Here is a 16309-nt window from a genome sequence, read left to right on the forward strand (position 1 = left end):
GCCGGTCGGCCAGCTCCATTGTTTTCAGATACCGAAGTCATCAAAAAGCTAAGTACCCCGTTAGGGAACCTTTTCTTGCCTCAGCCGATGTCAGATAAAACTGCAAAAGTTAATAATTGCTTGTCTTGTGGTAAACAAATACCTCATAAGGACTTCCATTCTTACTGCCTTCCCTGCCTCGGCCCAGACCACGACGTCTCAGCCTGTGCTGCCTGTGCTTGCTTCAATAAGCGCACACTTAGGCGCCGGGCAGAATTTGCTGTAGACTTTTTTGGAGAAAATTACTCCTATATCATGCCATCGGAACTACCGACAGCACATACTTCCAAAAAAAACGGAAGGACCGGGACTGACATCCGCGGCCCGCGACTTCCAACGACACCACGCTAAAGCCTACCACGAGTGCATCGGTCTCTTCGGAGGCGGTAATTCAACTGCTCCTGGCCGAAGACACCATTTTACCGCTCACTTTGGTACCGGAGGCTAACCCGGTGCCGGTTGTTAATTTTCCCCCTGAAACCGAAGCCCAAGATTTGCCTGACACCATACCGGTGGACAAAGTTACTCCAGCACGTGGGGCAGCAAGGCCTCCTGTGCCTATGTCCATTAAGGCCTACACACGTGCTAAGGTTGCCAGCCAGGCTAAGTCTCACCCTCCTAAATCTTTTCCACAGGATTCAACTTCTGATAAACAGATCATGACTTTAGCTGCAGATCTAATTTCTTTAATCAGGGGCTCTCAGGCTCATCCAGACAGAGGTTCTCAACCGCCTTCAGACAAAAGACAAAAGGCCTAGGGTTGAGCAGGTGGATACTCTTTCCTCAGAGGAGGCCTCTGGTGAGTCAGACCATTCAGATTCCCAGGAAGAATCCTTCCCGGCCTATGAGGATTCGGATGCTGATGAATCCATTCCCTCTGCCTCTCCTCCTGAGGATATTTCTTTCGGGGAGATTCTCCACTCCATGAGAGAGCATTTTCAGTGGCAGGGCCAGGATTTCTCCAACTCCAGGAAAAGGCTTCGGATTTTCCTTAAGTTACCCCAGCACAGGCCTTTAGCTATTCCCCCAGTGTTATTGGATGACGTGTTCTCAGACTCCAGTACTTCCTGAAACTCATAAACATCTCTTTAAGGCACACTCTGTTGATCTAGACACTATTTCTCAGGGGCCCAAAGGAGTGGCCACCTCCATGGCCAAAAATCCTTTGCCCGCAGACAGGGAATCTAGGTCCCTGGAGAGGTGGGGTAAAAAAGTTTATACTTCATCCACCCTTGCCATGAGGGCACTTAACTGTCTTTTTCATATGTTTCAGTATCAGGATTTCTTGATGGATGATTTACACAAAAAATTAGCCTCTCCTGAGCCTTTAGATAGAAAGGCCTTGCAGGATTTGGTACATAATACTCAGCAGGTTAGCAATCATTTTCTTCGGTGTGGTTATGATGCATTGGAAGCTTCATGTAGGTCAGCTATGACGGGGGCCATCATACGTAGACATGCTTGGTTGAAAGAACAGACATTGCCAGATCATGTTAAAATAAAGCTTCTAGATGCACCTCTGGAAAAAGATAAGCTATTTGGTGCTAATGCACAGGGTGTGTTGAAATCAATAGAGGAAAAGGCTAAATCAGTACAAACAGTCAAAGATTTCCTCCAGGTTCAGCCACCAAGGTTCAGCAGGAATTGGCCTAAAAAGAATTGGTCCTTTCCAGACACTGACTAGTTCCAAAGGGAAAAAAACAGGTGTGCTCGAGGTAGAGGGCAATACCGAGGCTCCTACAGGGGCCGCCAATGGCAACCAACAAATCAGAGAAGTGGCGCAGGGACTTCTGCTGCTTCACAGGTACAACCACAATGACTTGACTTTGACACCGCCGACCAAGGCTCAAAGAGAAGCACCTTTAGGCGGAAAGTTATCCTTATTTTCAAAAAATTGGCACGTTTTTACAAAGGACAAATGGATTTTGGACATAATAGACAAAGGTTACAGGTACCACTTCCATACCTTACCAGCAAGACAAGGCATGCCAAACCTGCCACACAATCAAAGGGCAGAGGCACTCTTACAAGTTTCAAAGCTACTACAAATCAAAGCAATAGAAAAGGTTCCTCCTCAGGAACAAGGCCAGGGATTCTACTCAACTGTTCCTTGTTCCAAGAAAAGAAAAGCAATGGAGACCTATACTAGACTTGTCCGCTCTAAACACTTTTCTCATTGTGCCAAGATTCTAAATGCTGACGTTACAGCAACTCCTTCCCATGCTGGGCAAGGGGTCTTGGCTGGTTACTCTGGACCTCAAGGAGGCATAGCTGCATGTCCCAGTCAGACACAGCTGCAGAAGATACCTCAGATTTCTTGCAGGGCCAGAGAATTATCAATTCTCAGCATTGCCTTTTGGCTTATCTACTGCGCCCAGAGTATTCACGAAATGCCTGGCATCAGTATTTGCGCACTGCAGACTCCAGGGGATACAAATATACCCTTACCTGGACGACTGCCTTATTCAAGCGGACAGCAAGCAAGCCTTGATAAGAAACTTGGACTATGTCATTCATCTACTGCAGGCTTTGGGATACACAGTCAACATTCAAAAATCAAGACTACTGCCATCCCAACAAATAATTTTTCTAGGAGCCAAACTGGACACAGATTCACAAATGGCTTTCCTCACAAAAGAAAAACAAGAACCAGTTTACTCCTGATTCCACTGGCAAGACTACACATGAGAAAACTACAATGGTACCTAAAAAGTTTATGGTCTCAACACAGCCACAACTTAGAAGCAACTATTCCACTCATTCCATGTCTACAAAAGGAATTTTTGTGGTGGGCACAAGCAAGCCTGATAAACAAAGGCATGTCCTTCAGCAAACCTCAAGCAAGCCAAACCATTACAACAGACGCCTCCGATCATGGATGGGGGGCGCACATGGAGGGCAGATGTATTCAAGGGCAATGGGCACCCCGAGAATTGCATCTGCACATCAATCAAAAAAAGATGTTGGCAGTGATTCATGCAATCGAGGCCTTCGGAAAACTTCTTCAGCAAGGTCATCTGTTAATAAGGACAGACAACTCCACTGCTATGTGGTACATAAACAAACAGGGAGGCACCCATTCTTACCCCCTCTGCAGACTAACAATGACTCTTTGGGAAAAGTCCCTGAAACTGAACATACAGTTGCAATCCCAGTTTGTTCCAGGCAAGGACAATGTTCTGGTGGACAGTCTAAGCAGAAACATTATGGATCCACACGAATGGATGTTGCATCCAGACATTTTTTCACAAATAACTCATGCATGGGGAAGGCCAAACATAGATCTCTTTGCCTCACACCGCAATCATCATCTGAAGAAGTTTTGCTCAAGGACACACCATCCTCAAGCCTGGAGAATGGATGCTCTCTCCTTCAGCTGGAATTCTCTAACAATCTATGCATTCCCACCTCTAGTATTAATGACCAAGGTGTTACTGAAGATCAAAGCAGAACAACCGAAGGGCATTTTGATAGCTCCAGACTGGCCGGGGCAGCACTGGTATCCATTACTAAGGAGCATAACTCGCACCAAGCCGTGGCCCCTGCCTCAATGGCCTCTGCTTATAACTCAGCACAATTACAGGACTGTTCTTCCCAACTTGCAAACATTGCAACTGACAGCTTGGAGGGTTCCATCATTTCTCCCCATATCTCTCTCTCCAAAAAAGTTCAAGAGATCTTACTGGTAGCACGCAGGCCTTCCACCAGAAAAACGTATTCAGCCAAATGGAAGAGATTCAACATCTGGAATGCCAGCAGGGATCAGGATGCATCAGTAATGAGCATCCCACAGATACTAGAATACTTGGCAGAAATGCTTCACAATGGCCTTTCATATTCTTCCATAAAAATACACGCTTCAGCAATTTCAGCAAAATACAACTGTGATCCACCTGTGGTTTCACATCTTTTGCTAAGACAGTTTCTAAGAGGGATAAAGAATATCAAACCTCCAAGGAAACCACCAGTGCCTGCATGGGACCTCAACTTCGTCTTGAAAAAATTAACCCTTCCACCTTTTGAGCCAGCAGCATCTTCAGAATTGCAATTTCTCTTCTGGAAAACAGTTTTCCTGTTGGCAATTACTTCAGCAAGAAGAGTCTCGGAGATACAGGCCCTCATGGCAGTACCTCCATTTCTCATTTTCCATCAGGACAGAGTCTCTTTAAGAACTAATCCTTCATTTATGCCAAAGGTGATATCCAGGGTTTCTCTAAATCAAGCAATTCACCTGCCTACTTTCTTTCCCAATCCTCAAAATAAAGGAGAAAAGCTTCTGCACACTTTGGACATACACAGACAATTGCACTACTACTTGGACAGAACAAAGGCCAACAGAAAGTCAGACCAACTATTTGTAGCCTACGCAGCTGGAGTACAAGGAAAGGCAATTTCCAAGCAAACAATTTCAAAATGGATTGGAAACTGCATCAGTTTCTGCTACTCTTTCCATGGAAAAGGTGTGCCAGCCAATATCAGGCCACACTCCACCAGAGCTACAGCCACCTCCACAGCCTTTCTAAGAGGGGTGGCTACAAAGGACATTCTAGAAGCTGCTACATGGAGCTCCGTGCATACATTTTCCAAGCATTACAACCTGCCTTTATATTCCAGATCCCGAGCAGGCTTTGCTTCGGCAGTCCTGCAGGGCATTTTAGCTACACCATCCTTATCTTAGATCCTACCACCCCCAGCTTGGCTATGGTATTCAACCCATATGTAAGGACTGCAGTTGCATTCTTGAAGGACATAGTACAGTTTTGTACCTACCATAAATGTAGATGTCCGATAGATATGCAACTGCAGTCAGGTTTTCCCTCCCTCCTACCCCTCTGTTATTCTCTTTTTTGGGTCCACTCCCCCTTTCTCAAATTAGCTGGGGATATCTGTTATGGTGTATCTGTTTATTACTGTTGTGCATGTCTGGATTTTTTAACCATTCTCTAAATTTAGCCTTTCTTGGAGGGCACCTGGCATCTGGGGCAAGAAACACTGAAGAAGATGGCGGTGGCTGATGCTTTTATACCCTGGCCGCTCTGACATCAGGTAGGAGCCGACATCAGCCGACGCTGGACCCAGACTTTGGAATCCGGCCGACTGAAGGGCTGCCTGAGGTAGGACAACCCATATGTAAGGACTGCAGTTGCATATCTATCGGACATCTACATTTATGGTAGGTACAAAACTGTACTTTTTTCCTCCCTGGGACCTTCCTGAACATGGGCCCATTACTGCTCTTTTAAGTTATCCAAGTTAACACTTGGGAATATATAAATATAATATTATTGTATTTTTGTATGCTTACTGTCATCAGACAAATTAGTCTTACTTTTTCCTCTGAAGATTAGAAATATCTTTGTCGTGTTTCCATGGCTGTACAGAGGACAGGGACATTACGCTGTTAGCATTGGAGACTGGGCACAGCAATGAATTCAGGTGAGTGGAGGGATAAGGTATGTGGAAAGACTTGATGCAGACCAACCGGAAGAGGAAAGAGAAAGTATGAGCTTTGATATGAGCGCGCACACACACACACACACACACACACACACACACACACACACACACACACACACACACACACACACAGAAACTCACACACACACACACACACACACACACACACACACACACACACACACACACACACACACACACCATTGCTATTTGGCAGGTGGGAAGGGTGGAACAGAAGGACAGGAGAAGGGTCTGGCATAGGTGGCATTTGGGTGAGAGATGATTCTAGATTGACTTAATGGAATTTTACTATTTCAAAGAGTGCGGTGGAGCACTGAAACATGTAGAGTCGGATTACGTATGTCACTGGAGTGATATGAGTATCCCGGACAGGTAGAAAAAGAGATATAATAATGATAGAGAAGAGTATATGCATAGGAGCCTACTAAAGCACTTTGGTAGGATTGCTGGACTGTAGGTGGTCTACCATTCGTGTTATTGTGCAGTTATATGCAGTACCTTAAACATCTTGCCCTGAAAGAATGCTTGATGTTTAAAGTAGAAAACTAGTAATGACAATTGCATGACACACACAGCTTCATTTCTGCTATTTTTGTGTCTGCCATTGGGTGATCTGTCTGTAGGTGTTTGTTTTTTTTGTTTTTAGTCTTTGTCTTTCAGGGTTACTCATATTCCTTATGCAGGCAAACTGCCAGATTGATCCTTCTTCCATTTTAGTCTGCCTTACAGAGGCCTGTGTGTGTTTGACCAGAAAACTTAAACAGAAGTGAGGTTGCCTAGCAGAGGCTTCATCTACAGTTGCACTTCCCTGGAGAGTTCTTTGCTTGTTTCTGTGAACGCTCAACCAAGTCTGATGTCATGCACTTAAAATATTAACTGTTCAGTATTACTTTTTGTTACGATCAGGCTATATACAGAGGGATAATAACCAATGAGTCTGCAGGTGTGTTTACATTTATTTGCACTTTTTAACCATGTTACTCCAGCTATGCCAAGGGACACTTTTCAGGGGAGACCCAAAGTGATATTCTTACGATAAATGCCATGACATCATTTACATCCACCTGAGCTACCACCAACTCAGGCAGATGGGGCCTTGGTTTAATGTTTCATCCAAAAATGGCACACTCGGCACCCCCCTTATGCTGCACATGAAAACTTTATACAGTTACCTGGTGTGGGAAAAGAACCGAGAATCCGCATCAAGTTCTAACCATCCCAGCAGGGCGGCAATGCATGCAATGATGTAATGGTATTAGTCATTGTTCATCTCTGGCAACATGTGTTTTTTCTATAGCATCATGTGGGACTGAGCATGTGGCCAAGGTTGAGGCCACAGCAGACCTCATAGCTCTGTCTGCCCTCCAGAAAAGGAAAGCAATCTTTATGAACTGTAACCCCTTCATACCAAATTAGTTTTCAGGTAGTGAAGAACAGTTTGAGCCAGAGATGCTTTCACTGCAGATGTGTTTTTGGCTACTGCAGTAACAAACTGACATTCTTTTCTTAGATGTAAGGTTAGTAAGTGGGAGTCATAAACCACTGGAGACAATACTTATCTACACACACCCCTCTATACATTTTAGCCTACACCGCTTTAGATCTTGATAGAGTGCATTATTTTAAAGACCCACTAACACACACTGAGACACATGTCCATTTCATGGAAGAAATAAGCTTTTTGTAATTATGAATGATTTAATCCACCTACACTGCAAATGATAAGTTGTTAGCTCAGATACCACACACTCAGTTTCATAGATAGTTCACAGGTAGTTATTGTGCATGTAGACCAGCAAGGAACATAACCCAAATTCGCATTTGCCCCAAAGCACTGTCTGGTTAAGTAACTTGCTCAAGATCACACAGTAGACAAGTCAAGGTTGAGGGAATCAAACCCTGTACCACAAGAAGAACCATAATCCTTTGCTGTATTTGCTGTTTTCTTCTCATCTTTCTTTGGCCACATTTGCCATGCCTATCTTGTGTATTTTTGGAATTCCAGGATATGTTTTCCCTCCTCATTTTTCTCTAGCTGTCTGTGTGCATCAAGCTTTACACTGTATATTCATTGCATACCTCATTTTCAGAATGTATTGATGTCCACCACTGTTTCAGTGAATGAAAACTTCCTCATGTGTCTTCAGACCCTCCACTCCCTGGTACAATTCATACTGTTAATTTCTTCAGCTCCTATGGCTTCTGTGCTTTGTTCCTTAAATGTTACCGGCAGGTATTTATTTACTCATCATTTTTCTCTTTCTCAGTTTGTAATGTTTACATGCTGGAAATCTTTAGTATTTATACGTAAGGCTTTTCATACAACCTTACCCACCCATCTGAATCTTCTATCTGTATGTATCACCTTGCTGTGCAGAAAATGTTCGAAATTCATTTCCCAAGTCTGGTTACAGTATGCACTGAAGTGTTGCCTGAGAGCATTATTGCAGTCGCACCATACCTTGCTTCTTCTGTGTCTTAGCATTCCAATGGATGACCTTTTGCTGTGAGTCCTACTTCTCTGCCAGTCTGACATTATGTGATATGTGTGTAGAAGTTTGATGATGTCTTTTATACTAATCATGGAAACTTTCTTACTCACCATCCTGTACGCCATTCTCCGGTATCTATATCCGAGTTATAGAGATGTCCATATTTTGCATTGTATTTGACCCATAATGCTTTATATAATGCCCTTGTCTGTGTTATATGATTAGTCACGTTTGTCCTTAAGTGAATGAATTGGATCTGGTATCATTTGCAGAGATGTATGACTTTTTTCTGGTATATCTGGATGGCACAGTGGTGCGGCGGTAGCCTTGTTGCCTCACAGCAAGAGGTTCTCTGGTTTGATTCTCGGTTGGGGTGCCTTCTGTGCGCAGTCTGCATGTCCTCTCTGCATTCATGTGGGTTTCCTCTGGGTGCTCCAGTTTCCTCCCACAATTCAAAGACATGCATCTGGAGCATTTCTCCCCAGGCCTCCGCTGAAAATTGGCTTTGTTCCAAGTCGGGCTTTCCCGGTAAACAAATGTTAAATAAATCTGTGACATTATTTGTAAAGACAATAAAAAGTAGCAGTCAAAGAAGTGAAAATGAAAGGGATGTACAACTATCACTTCAGGTCTACTTGAAAATAGATTAACCTTCTCAACAAAAAAATAAAATAAATTTAATAAAAGTAAATATAAAAAAATTGCACCCACTCCCCTGAAAACATATTGAACACTGTGTTACTTGTAATTGTCTGGCTGGTTGGGTCTGTGCCTGAAAACATAGGCCTAAACAGCACCGTAATTCAAACCATAACTTCCACACCAGCACAGCAAGTGTAGGAGTCAGAGGCTTTGGGAATCAAACCAAACAGAGTGTAATCCAATGGTGTTTGGAACATGCTTCACATGGGAGTGATCTATAATTTGTGGGAGTGTTGGCAATAAATCCTTCATAATAGCACAGCATCCCAAATGTAGAAAATCTGATTGCATCTGTGAAATTGTACTAACCTGGAAGAATTTTTCTCTTTTAAGACAGCTGCTGTTTACATATGTACAGTCCTTTTACTGCACATCATTGCTAGGTTACCTAGGTGGAGAAGGCTAGTTTTTCACATCATATAGTTGATAGATATGTGTTTTCAGACACCTAAGAGGATGGCGCATCGTGGTGCCAGACCCTGTCTTGGATTGTACCGTGAAATGATGACTGGCAGGTACATACTGAACTTTTGTACTTACTGTGTAGATAGATTATGTATATACATTATTACTTTGAACGAGTTTTTGCAGCTCCGTGTTGAAAATTTGGCACTTGAAATGCCAAGAACCAAAAAGCCCCCCCCCCCCCAAAAAAAAAAAACGAAAACCCAGAGAACGAATTTCAAAAATTGCTCTTCTTAAAACTCCCTTTTGAAGTGGGTTAAGCCCCCCTGCAGCCCCCACACTCCCCGAACGTATAAATACCAAATCTGAAATTGCCATAACTTGTAGAAAAGGGAACATTCTGAAAAATGGCATCTTGGACTTAGTATATGTAAGTTCAATCTTTCAGCCATTCTTCAGTCTCCATGTTTCAGGACTTGGTCTAGCAAGTCCCAACATTTCAAATGGTTACCCTTTGCATGTAGTGAAAAGAATGAATAAGATGCTTGCTTTAATTTGCAGATGACCCAGGAATGGCTGTGAGCCTGACTCATTGCAAGAGGATGAATGGTGATTCAAAGGCGATGGTTTCCTTCAAGGAGGTAGCAGTGCCGCCTGTATGACCACAAGGGGGAATCGTAGGTTCCCATGCCTTGGTATAAGTAGTTAGCTACCTGTGTATGGGTGTGTGTGTGTGTGTGTGTGTGTGTGTGTGTGTGTGTGTGTGTGTGTGTCTTTGTGAGTGTGTGCATGTGTGTGTGTGTGTACGTGTGTGTGTGCGTGTGTGTGTGTGTCTGTGTGTTTGTGCGTGTGTGTTTGTCTGTGGGTGCGTGTGTGTGTGTCCGTGTTTGTCTGTGCGTGTATGTGCGTATGTGTGTGTGTGTGTGTGTGTGTATGTGTGTGTGTGCGTGCATGTGTGTGTCTTTGTGAGTGTGTATGTGTGTGCATTTGTGTGTGTCCGTGTGTGTGTGTCTGTGGGTGCATGTGTGTGCGTCCATGTTTGTCTGTGCATGTGTGCGCGCTCACGCATGTGTGTGTGTGTGTGTGTGTGTGTGTGTGTGTGTGTGTGTGTGTGTGTGTGTGTGTGTGTGTGTCTGTGCGTGTGTATTTGTCTCTGGGTGTGTTTGTGTGCGCGTCCATGTTTGTCTGTGCATGTGTGCTTGTGTGTGTCTGTGTGTGCATGTGTATATTTGTGTGTGTGTGTGTGTGTGTGTGTGTGTGTGTGTGTGTGTGTGTGTGTGTGTGTGTGTGCATGTGCATGTCACTGTTTGCAGCCTTCTAATCTTTTTCTGTCCTTCCCATTATTAATGCAGTATTTTTTGCTTCCATTGGAGACACTTGACTGTCACCATTCTTGAGTAAGTATTCTTTCTTCCAGTCCTGCTCATGACTTGCCAGTCACAGCTCAACATCACATCTCTCTATAAACGTCACATCATATTAACACTCATGCACTAAAGAACTTGAGGTTGGCTTTGCTACCCCTGAGGACTTCTGTTTACAAAGAATTAGGTCTTTCTTTTTTGAGAAATATTCTTCAATGCTGTTTTCCTAGCTGCGTGGATCGAATCAGTTATTTTGGTCAGGAAGGGAAAAAGTTGGTGGACAGAAGTCCTAGACCAAACAAGGCTTGATCTCTTTGTACATTTTCTAACTTTTCAGTCCTGCATGTACTGTCTACCCATCATATAATGGCATGCACAGGTATATCGTGTATTTGTCTGTTGTCTGAAAAGGAGAGATTTCAAAATAACCTCAGTGTACTGCAGGCCTGTTGGTTCACAATCCCTCTTGGAAGCACGAGTTTGTTTCAGAACCAGTAGCATTTAGAAAGTTTGATTTCAGAATCACTTCTACATTTCTTGATTTCTTAGGGGGTCCAGAATCCTGAAACATTCCTCCTTCTTTGTAAACAAGTTATTATAATTTGTGAAGCTGTTTATGCTACATTGTTTAATAGTGACATCGGTATGAGCTAGTAAAGGATTTTTCATTTAATGAGACAATGTATAGCCAGTTAAAAATGGTAGAACTTTGAAATGCATGTAGGAAGGGGTCACATTATAATTTGGATTCAGAGCATGACCCACATTTTTCAAATTGCTGCAATTGCACTGTATTGCTCCTTAAGAGGTCAGGGATCACAGGTTTATTCCACAGCCAGTTGTCCTTCAGCATGAGCCATTGTAACAAGGTCAGTGTATCAGAAAGAAAGCAAACTAACATTTAAGTAGTACGTTTTTCCCTGGTATTGTGATATTAGTTAGTCAGCTATTGGTGGGGACAGTTCAGAATGCTTTTTTAGGGATCTAATGTGTTATGTGAAATTGTATATTTAGAAGAAGGCCATTAGGACTCCTCCTGCAAAGTCTGTATGTAGACTGTTACAAACAAGGACTCAATAGTTCTGACTGTGATTCTGTGATGCATGTATGAGGCAAGTTCTGATGGTGCCCTGATTTGAAAATGCATAACCAGAGACTGTTAGGTTCATGGTGTGATGTCAGATGACCACCTTATATTGATGTCTAATATGGATGTATTGAAACAGTAGTCTTAAATTTGTTTCAAGAAAGTAGAGACCTTCTCAGTAGGCAGGGCCTAATAACTGTTCTTTAGACAAACTGTTGACTGAAAGTAATTGTTTGTAGAATGTGTCACTGCTGACGGTGGCAAAGTCACCATATTTACTATTCATAAATTTTCTCTGCATGGTATATTGAGTTGGAGGAGGGTGCAGAATTTTCTTTGCATGGTATATTGAGTTGGAGGAGGGTGCAGAATCTGTCCTGGAAAGCATTAGAAGTAAGGCAGGATGCACCACCAGCTGGGACACATGTTCATTGCTGGGCACATGCACACACAAACAGACTACTCAGTTTTAAGTTAAAGCGAGGCTGAAGCTGGCAACATTGGATATGCCATCAATATTTGCTAGGACACACACACACACACACACACACACACACACACACACACACACACACACACACACACACACACACACTCTTAGTTTAGCATCATCAGTCACTTACTTGCATAAATTTGAAAAATGGAAGGAGATAGTGGAACCTGCCAAATAACACACAGACATGAAGTGAACATGCAAGTTCTATACACAGCACACTCCAATCAAGAGTCAAACCAGGGAACCCAACACTTTGAGACAGGAATGATTATTACTGCAGCTTTGTTCTGGCCTGCCATTAATTATGTCATTTTAAGAATGTGTGGACAGTTTTCCATCTTTCCTTTTATTAATTAGGATAACCTTCGTATGTTGGCATGTTGGCATGTCTGTGAGAAGCCTATCATACTCTAATGACTGACATCTATCACTATGGTCCCAGCCCATACCTGTCAATCTCTTAGTGCAAGAAATCTGGATAAAGCCCCCAAAGTAGGGATACATTTTAATTATTGCTGTTATAAGCTTGGAAATGTGCTGAAATAAAGGGTTTTGCATCAATATGTATTTTCTGAAGGATGTGAAGTCTGGCACTCGTTGTCTATCATTGTTTAACGACTTAAATTCTGATTAATGTGCCAGAAAACCACAATTTTTATGAGAACAGGACAAAAATATGAGGGAAAAATCATGACATTCTGCAAAAGTCTGGACAGTTGAGAGTTGTGCTAGCCTTCATACGTCCTCATATTTGTGGTGATATAGGTTAACAGTAACCCGATGGTCACTGAGTTGTATCTAAGCAGCAGTGGCTATCAATGGTGGTCACATGGGGGCAGTGCACCTAGTGAGAAGTATACATTTCATGTGTTTTACTGCAGTTTTACATGGCATAGATACTATTGACTTTCCTGATATTTCTAATTAAATTAACAGAAAGTAAAATGAGGGCACCTCGTACTTAAGTGAAATAAAATGAACATAATGTGTACAAAAGTGAAATAAAATGAATGTACCTCATGTATAGGGGTGGTGACTTGTTGTTAATTAGAAGTACTAACATGTAATTCATTATTGCTCTGTAAGTTGTAGAAATGTTATAGCAGTGAATGTTTTAAGAGCGTTTCTTGGTGTTTTTAACATTCCCTCAAAAATACTGTCACAACACTGTATGTTTAATTAGTAAGGACTGTGGACAGATTTTAAAGTAAGACCACACATCCCATGTATAACTGCCTTTGTTATCATATGCTACAGCATTAGAAGTGGTGATAGCCACCCTGGTAGTATATGGGGATCATAGTTTTGACTGCAACCCAGACAACTCGAATGTGATTTGCAGCTTGGGTGACCGATGGAGTTGGCAGGGTGGATGAAAGAGTGAGCCTATTCTGGGAGGGACAAACAATGCTGGCATAGACATGCCATCCTTCAAACACTGGTGAAGGCCACAACATGGGACGATAGGGTGGACATGTGAATGGACTGAGGAGGTGTAGTTACCCTAGGGCTCAGGGCAGACATGTCCTTAGCTGGACACTCTTCATTGCTTGATCAAGCCTTCTAATGATAAAACATGTAGAATGTAGGACACTGCTGGGTTCAGCTTCACTGTACCTCAGAAGTGGTAGTTTCACCTCCCCTTTCCACTTTGTCTACGACAGCCTCTACTGGAAGGATGCTGGTCAACCACTGGTGAATCTCTACTCCCCTTTCCCTCATCAGGGCAGCCCCATCGATGGGCAGTAGCATGCAAGGAAGATGGGAGGGTGGAAACAAAATGAAGCAGCAGATGGTCAGTTGGTGCAATGCAATTTGCCCACCCCACCCCAAAAAGAAAGTTGGAAATAGAGACAGCTTTTTTAAATGCATATCTGGATATTTTTGAACACCGCATTATCCAGATGCTCATGCTTGGGACTACAGACAGCATGTTTTTTTTTTTTAGGTGGCATGTAAAGAACAATTTATTAAAGTAGAAAAGTCAGTGTTATATAACAAAGTTTTGTTTCTGTAAGACGTAATATGAGAGCAGGTAGAAATAAGAAAAGCAATTGGAAGTCACTCATCAGGTTCAGTTGTCATGTATTTTTTCCTTTCTTTTCAGTTTACTACAGGGCTTTAGTGAATTTCACAGATTCCATCATCTTCAGTGAACAGTTTGACGATGTTAACTCTGATGAATTTCGGGATCTTTCAGATGCAGTTGTGGACACAGTAAGTTTTCTGATGATAAACTGTTATAATTCCGTTTCTTGTACTTCATTATTTTCAGTGCCAAAACACATTGTTACACCATTGTTACATGTTACGGTGTTACGGTATTAAAAACACATTGTTACACCATTGTTACATGTTACGGTATTAACGCAGATGAACAGATGGAAAACTTATACCATTTTCCCACATTCTCTCTGTTGCCATTAATTACTGTTTGGCACCTTTTACTGCCTGTCAATTACATTAATTATTCTGTTGATTATAAACGCAAATGGTATTTTGTACTACATTAAGATTATTAGAATTAGGTAATTGTTATTGTGAGGTACTGCTGGTTGTGTGCCTTATGCTGGTGACACAGAAAAATAAACTTCAGTGTTGCTTCAAGATGAAGTAAGAACTATTTAGAAACTAAAACAAATTGTTTTATTTGAAACCATATAACTGTCCTCCTCATGTAACGGAGGTTCATTTCATTGGGTTATTGAGTTACAGACTGACTGTTGTAATATCTGAAAATTGTAGGTCTCTTTTTATACACAACGGATAGTACAATGTACTCAACCTACTGTGTGCCACAGTTACGGGGGGGGGGGGGGGCTACCTATATGAAAGCCTAACCCATTCTAAGCACATGCATTATAAAGTGGCCATGGCCAATTTATTTATTTTTTGTTATAAAATTAAGACCTGCTTAAAAACTGTGTTACTAGCCTTTTTAGCATTTTTCTTTTGATATTAATGCAGAACAGAGTAATATTTCTTTCTTTCTTTCTAGCAGAAGGATATGAATAAATTATTTCCATTTACACAATGCTTGCCAGACAACTTGTCTCAGACATCAGTAAGTTTGGTCATCACTGTCCTCCTTTTGATGGCCCACTCTAATTAGGGAATAAATTAACTATTTGCAGAATCCAAAAATAACTGTATAGACATATGACATGCTAAGTGAACACAAATCAGTCAATAAACTGGTAACAACAGGTCAGTTACCGTACTTGTTCATAGGTTCATAGGTTCATAGGTTCATACTAGGCTATCTGCCCAAGGGCATTTATAAGCCTAGCCCATAGTTATGTGGCTTTCGCCACCCCTTTAGTTTGAATAAAACTATGCCTATTATTTTGCTGTGCCTCTGTCAAGCAGTGACATTGAAGTAATCCCTGGGGTATATCTGCGATCTCCCATCCATTGGTCAAGATTCCTCTTGAACAAGGCCAGCGAGGTGCTCTGCCTCACATGTACCGGGATTTTGTTCCACAGCATAGGGAGTCTCTGGGTGATGAATCTGTCCCTCCAGCACGTTCTATTAATAACCGTGTCAAGGTTTAAGTCTCCCGCCCTTGTGGTTCTGAGGGATCTAGATTTTTTGAGGTGAAGCATATTCATCAAATCTGGGTTTGACATGGCCTTATATGTCAGGCACAGGTCACCTCTGAGCAAGCGGTATGAGACTGAATAGAGCTGGAGTTCTTTCAGTTGGGCAGCATAAGACATATTTTTGAGACCCTTTATCCTTTTGGTGAGGAACTTTTGGGACCTTTCTAGCTGCTGCAGGTGTCGGGTCAGATACATTCCGAATGGGGCATTGTACTCAATCATAGGTCTAACGAGTGATGAGTACAGGGGGACGATGACCTCCCTTGATCTAGATGTGAATCCCTTCATGATCAGGTGGGCAATGTAGAAGGTTTTCCTAACTACTTTAGCAACATGAGTGTCAAACGAAAGGCTACTGTCAACCTGGGTCCCCAGATCCCTGATGACTTCTTCTGTGCTCAGTGGATTGCCACCTATATGGTAGCTAGGGGTAACCTTGTTTTTCCCGAAGGGTATGACTATGCATTTCTTGGCGTTTAACTTTAGGCCATGGCTCTGGCACCAGTTATCGATTTCTGTGAGGCCCTTCTGAAGGATATCTGTGTCAGATGTGTTTTTGACTATGGCGCCCAGTTTGCAGTCATCTGCAAAGTTTGTCAGCCATAACCCTCCTGTGTTTGCTTGTACTTCAGAAAAGTAGATG

General features: G+C 42.4%; 1 protein-coding gene across 10 annotated transcripts in view; it reads left to right on the forward strand.

Moving 5' to 3' along the window:
• The window catches only part of HSPG2 (heparan sulfate proteoglycan 2), a 2126006-nt gene that overhangs the window by 550308 nt on the left and 1559389 nt on the right, over positions 1-16309 (forward strand). For all 10 annotated transcript variants that reach the window (XM_044063227.1, XM_044063230.1, XM_044063231.1 and 7 more), the window contains exon 4: positions 14171-14280. In XM_044063227.1, the coding sequence (XP_043919162.1) occupies positions 14171-14280 (110 nt within the window). The remainder of the gene's footprint in view (positions 1-14170; positions 14281-16309) is intronic.

The sequence above is a fragment of the Protopterus annectens genome, chromosome 2.part1 (assembly GCF_019279795.1).
Source record: "Protopterus annectens isolate FY-2018-M chromosome 2.part1, PAN1.0, whole genome shotgun sequence".
Taxonomy (NCBI): Eukaryota; Metazoa; Chordata; order Ceratodontiformes; family Protopteridae; genus Protopterus; species Protopterus annectens.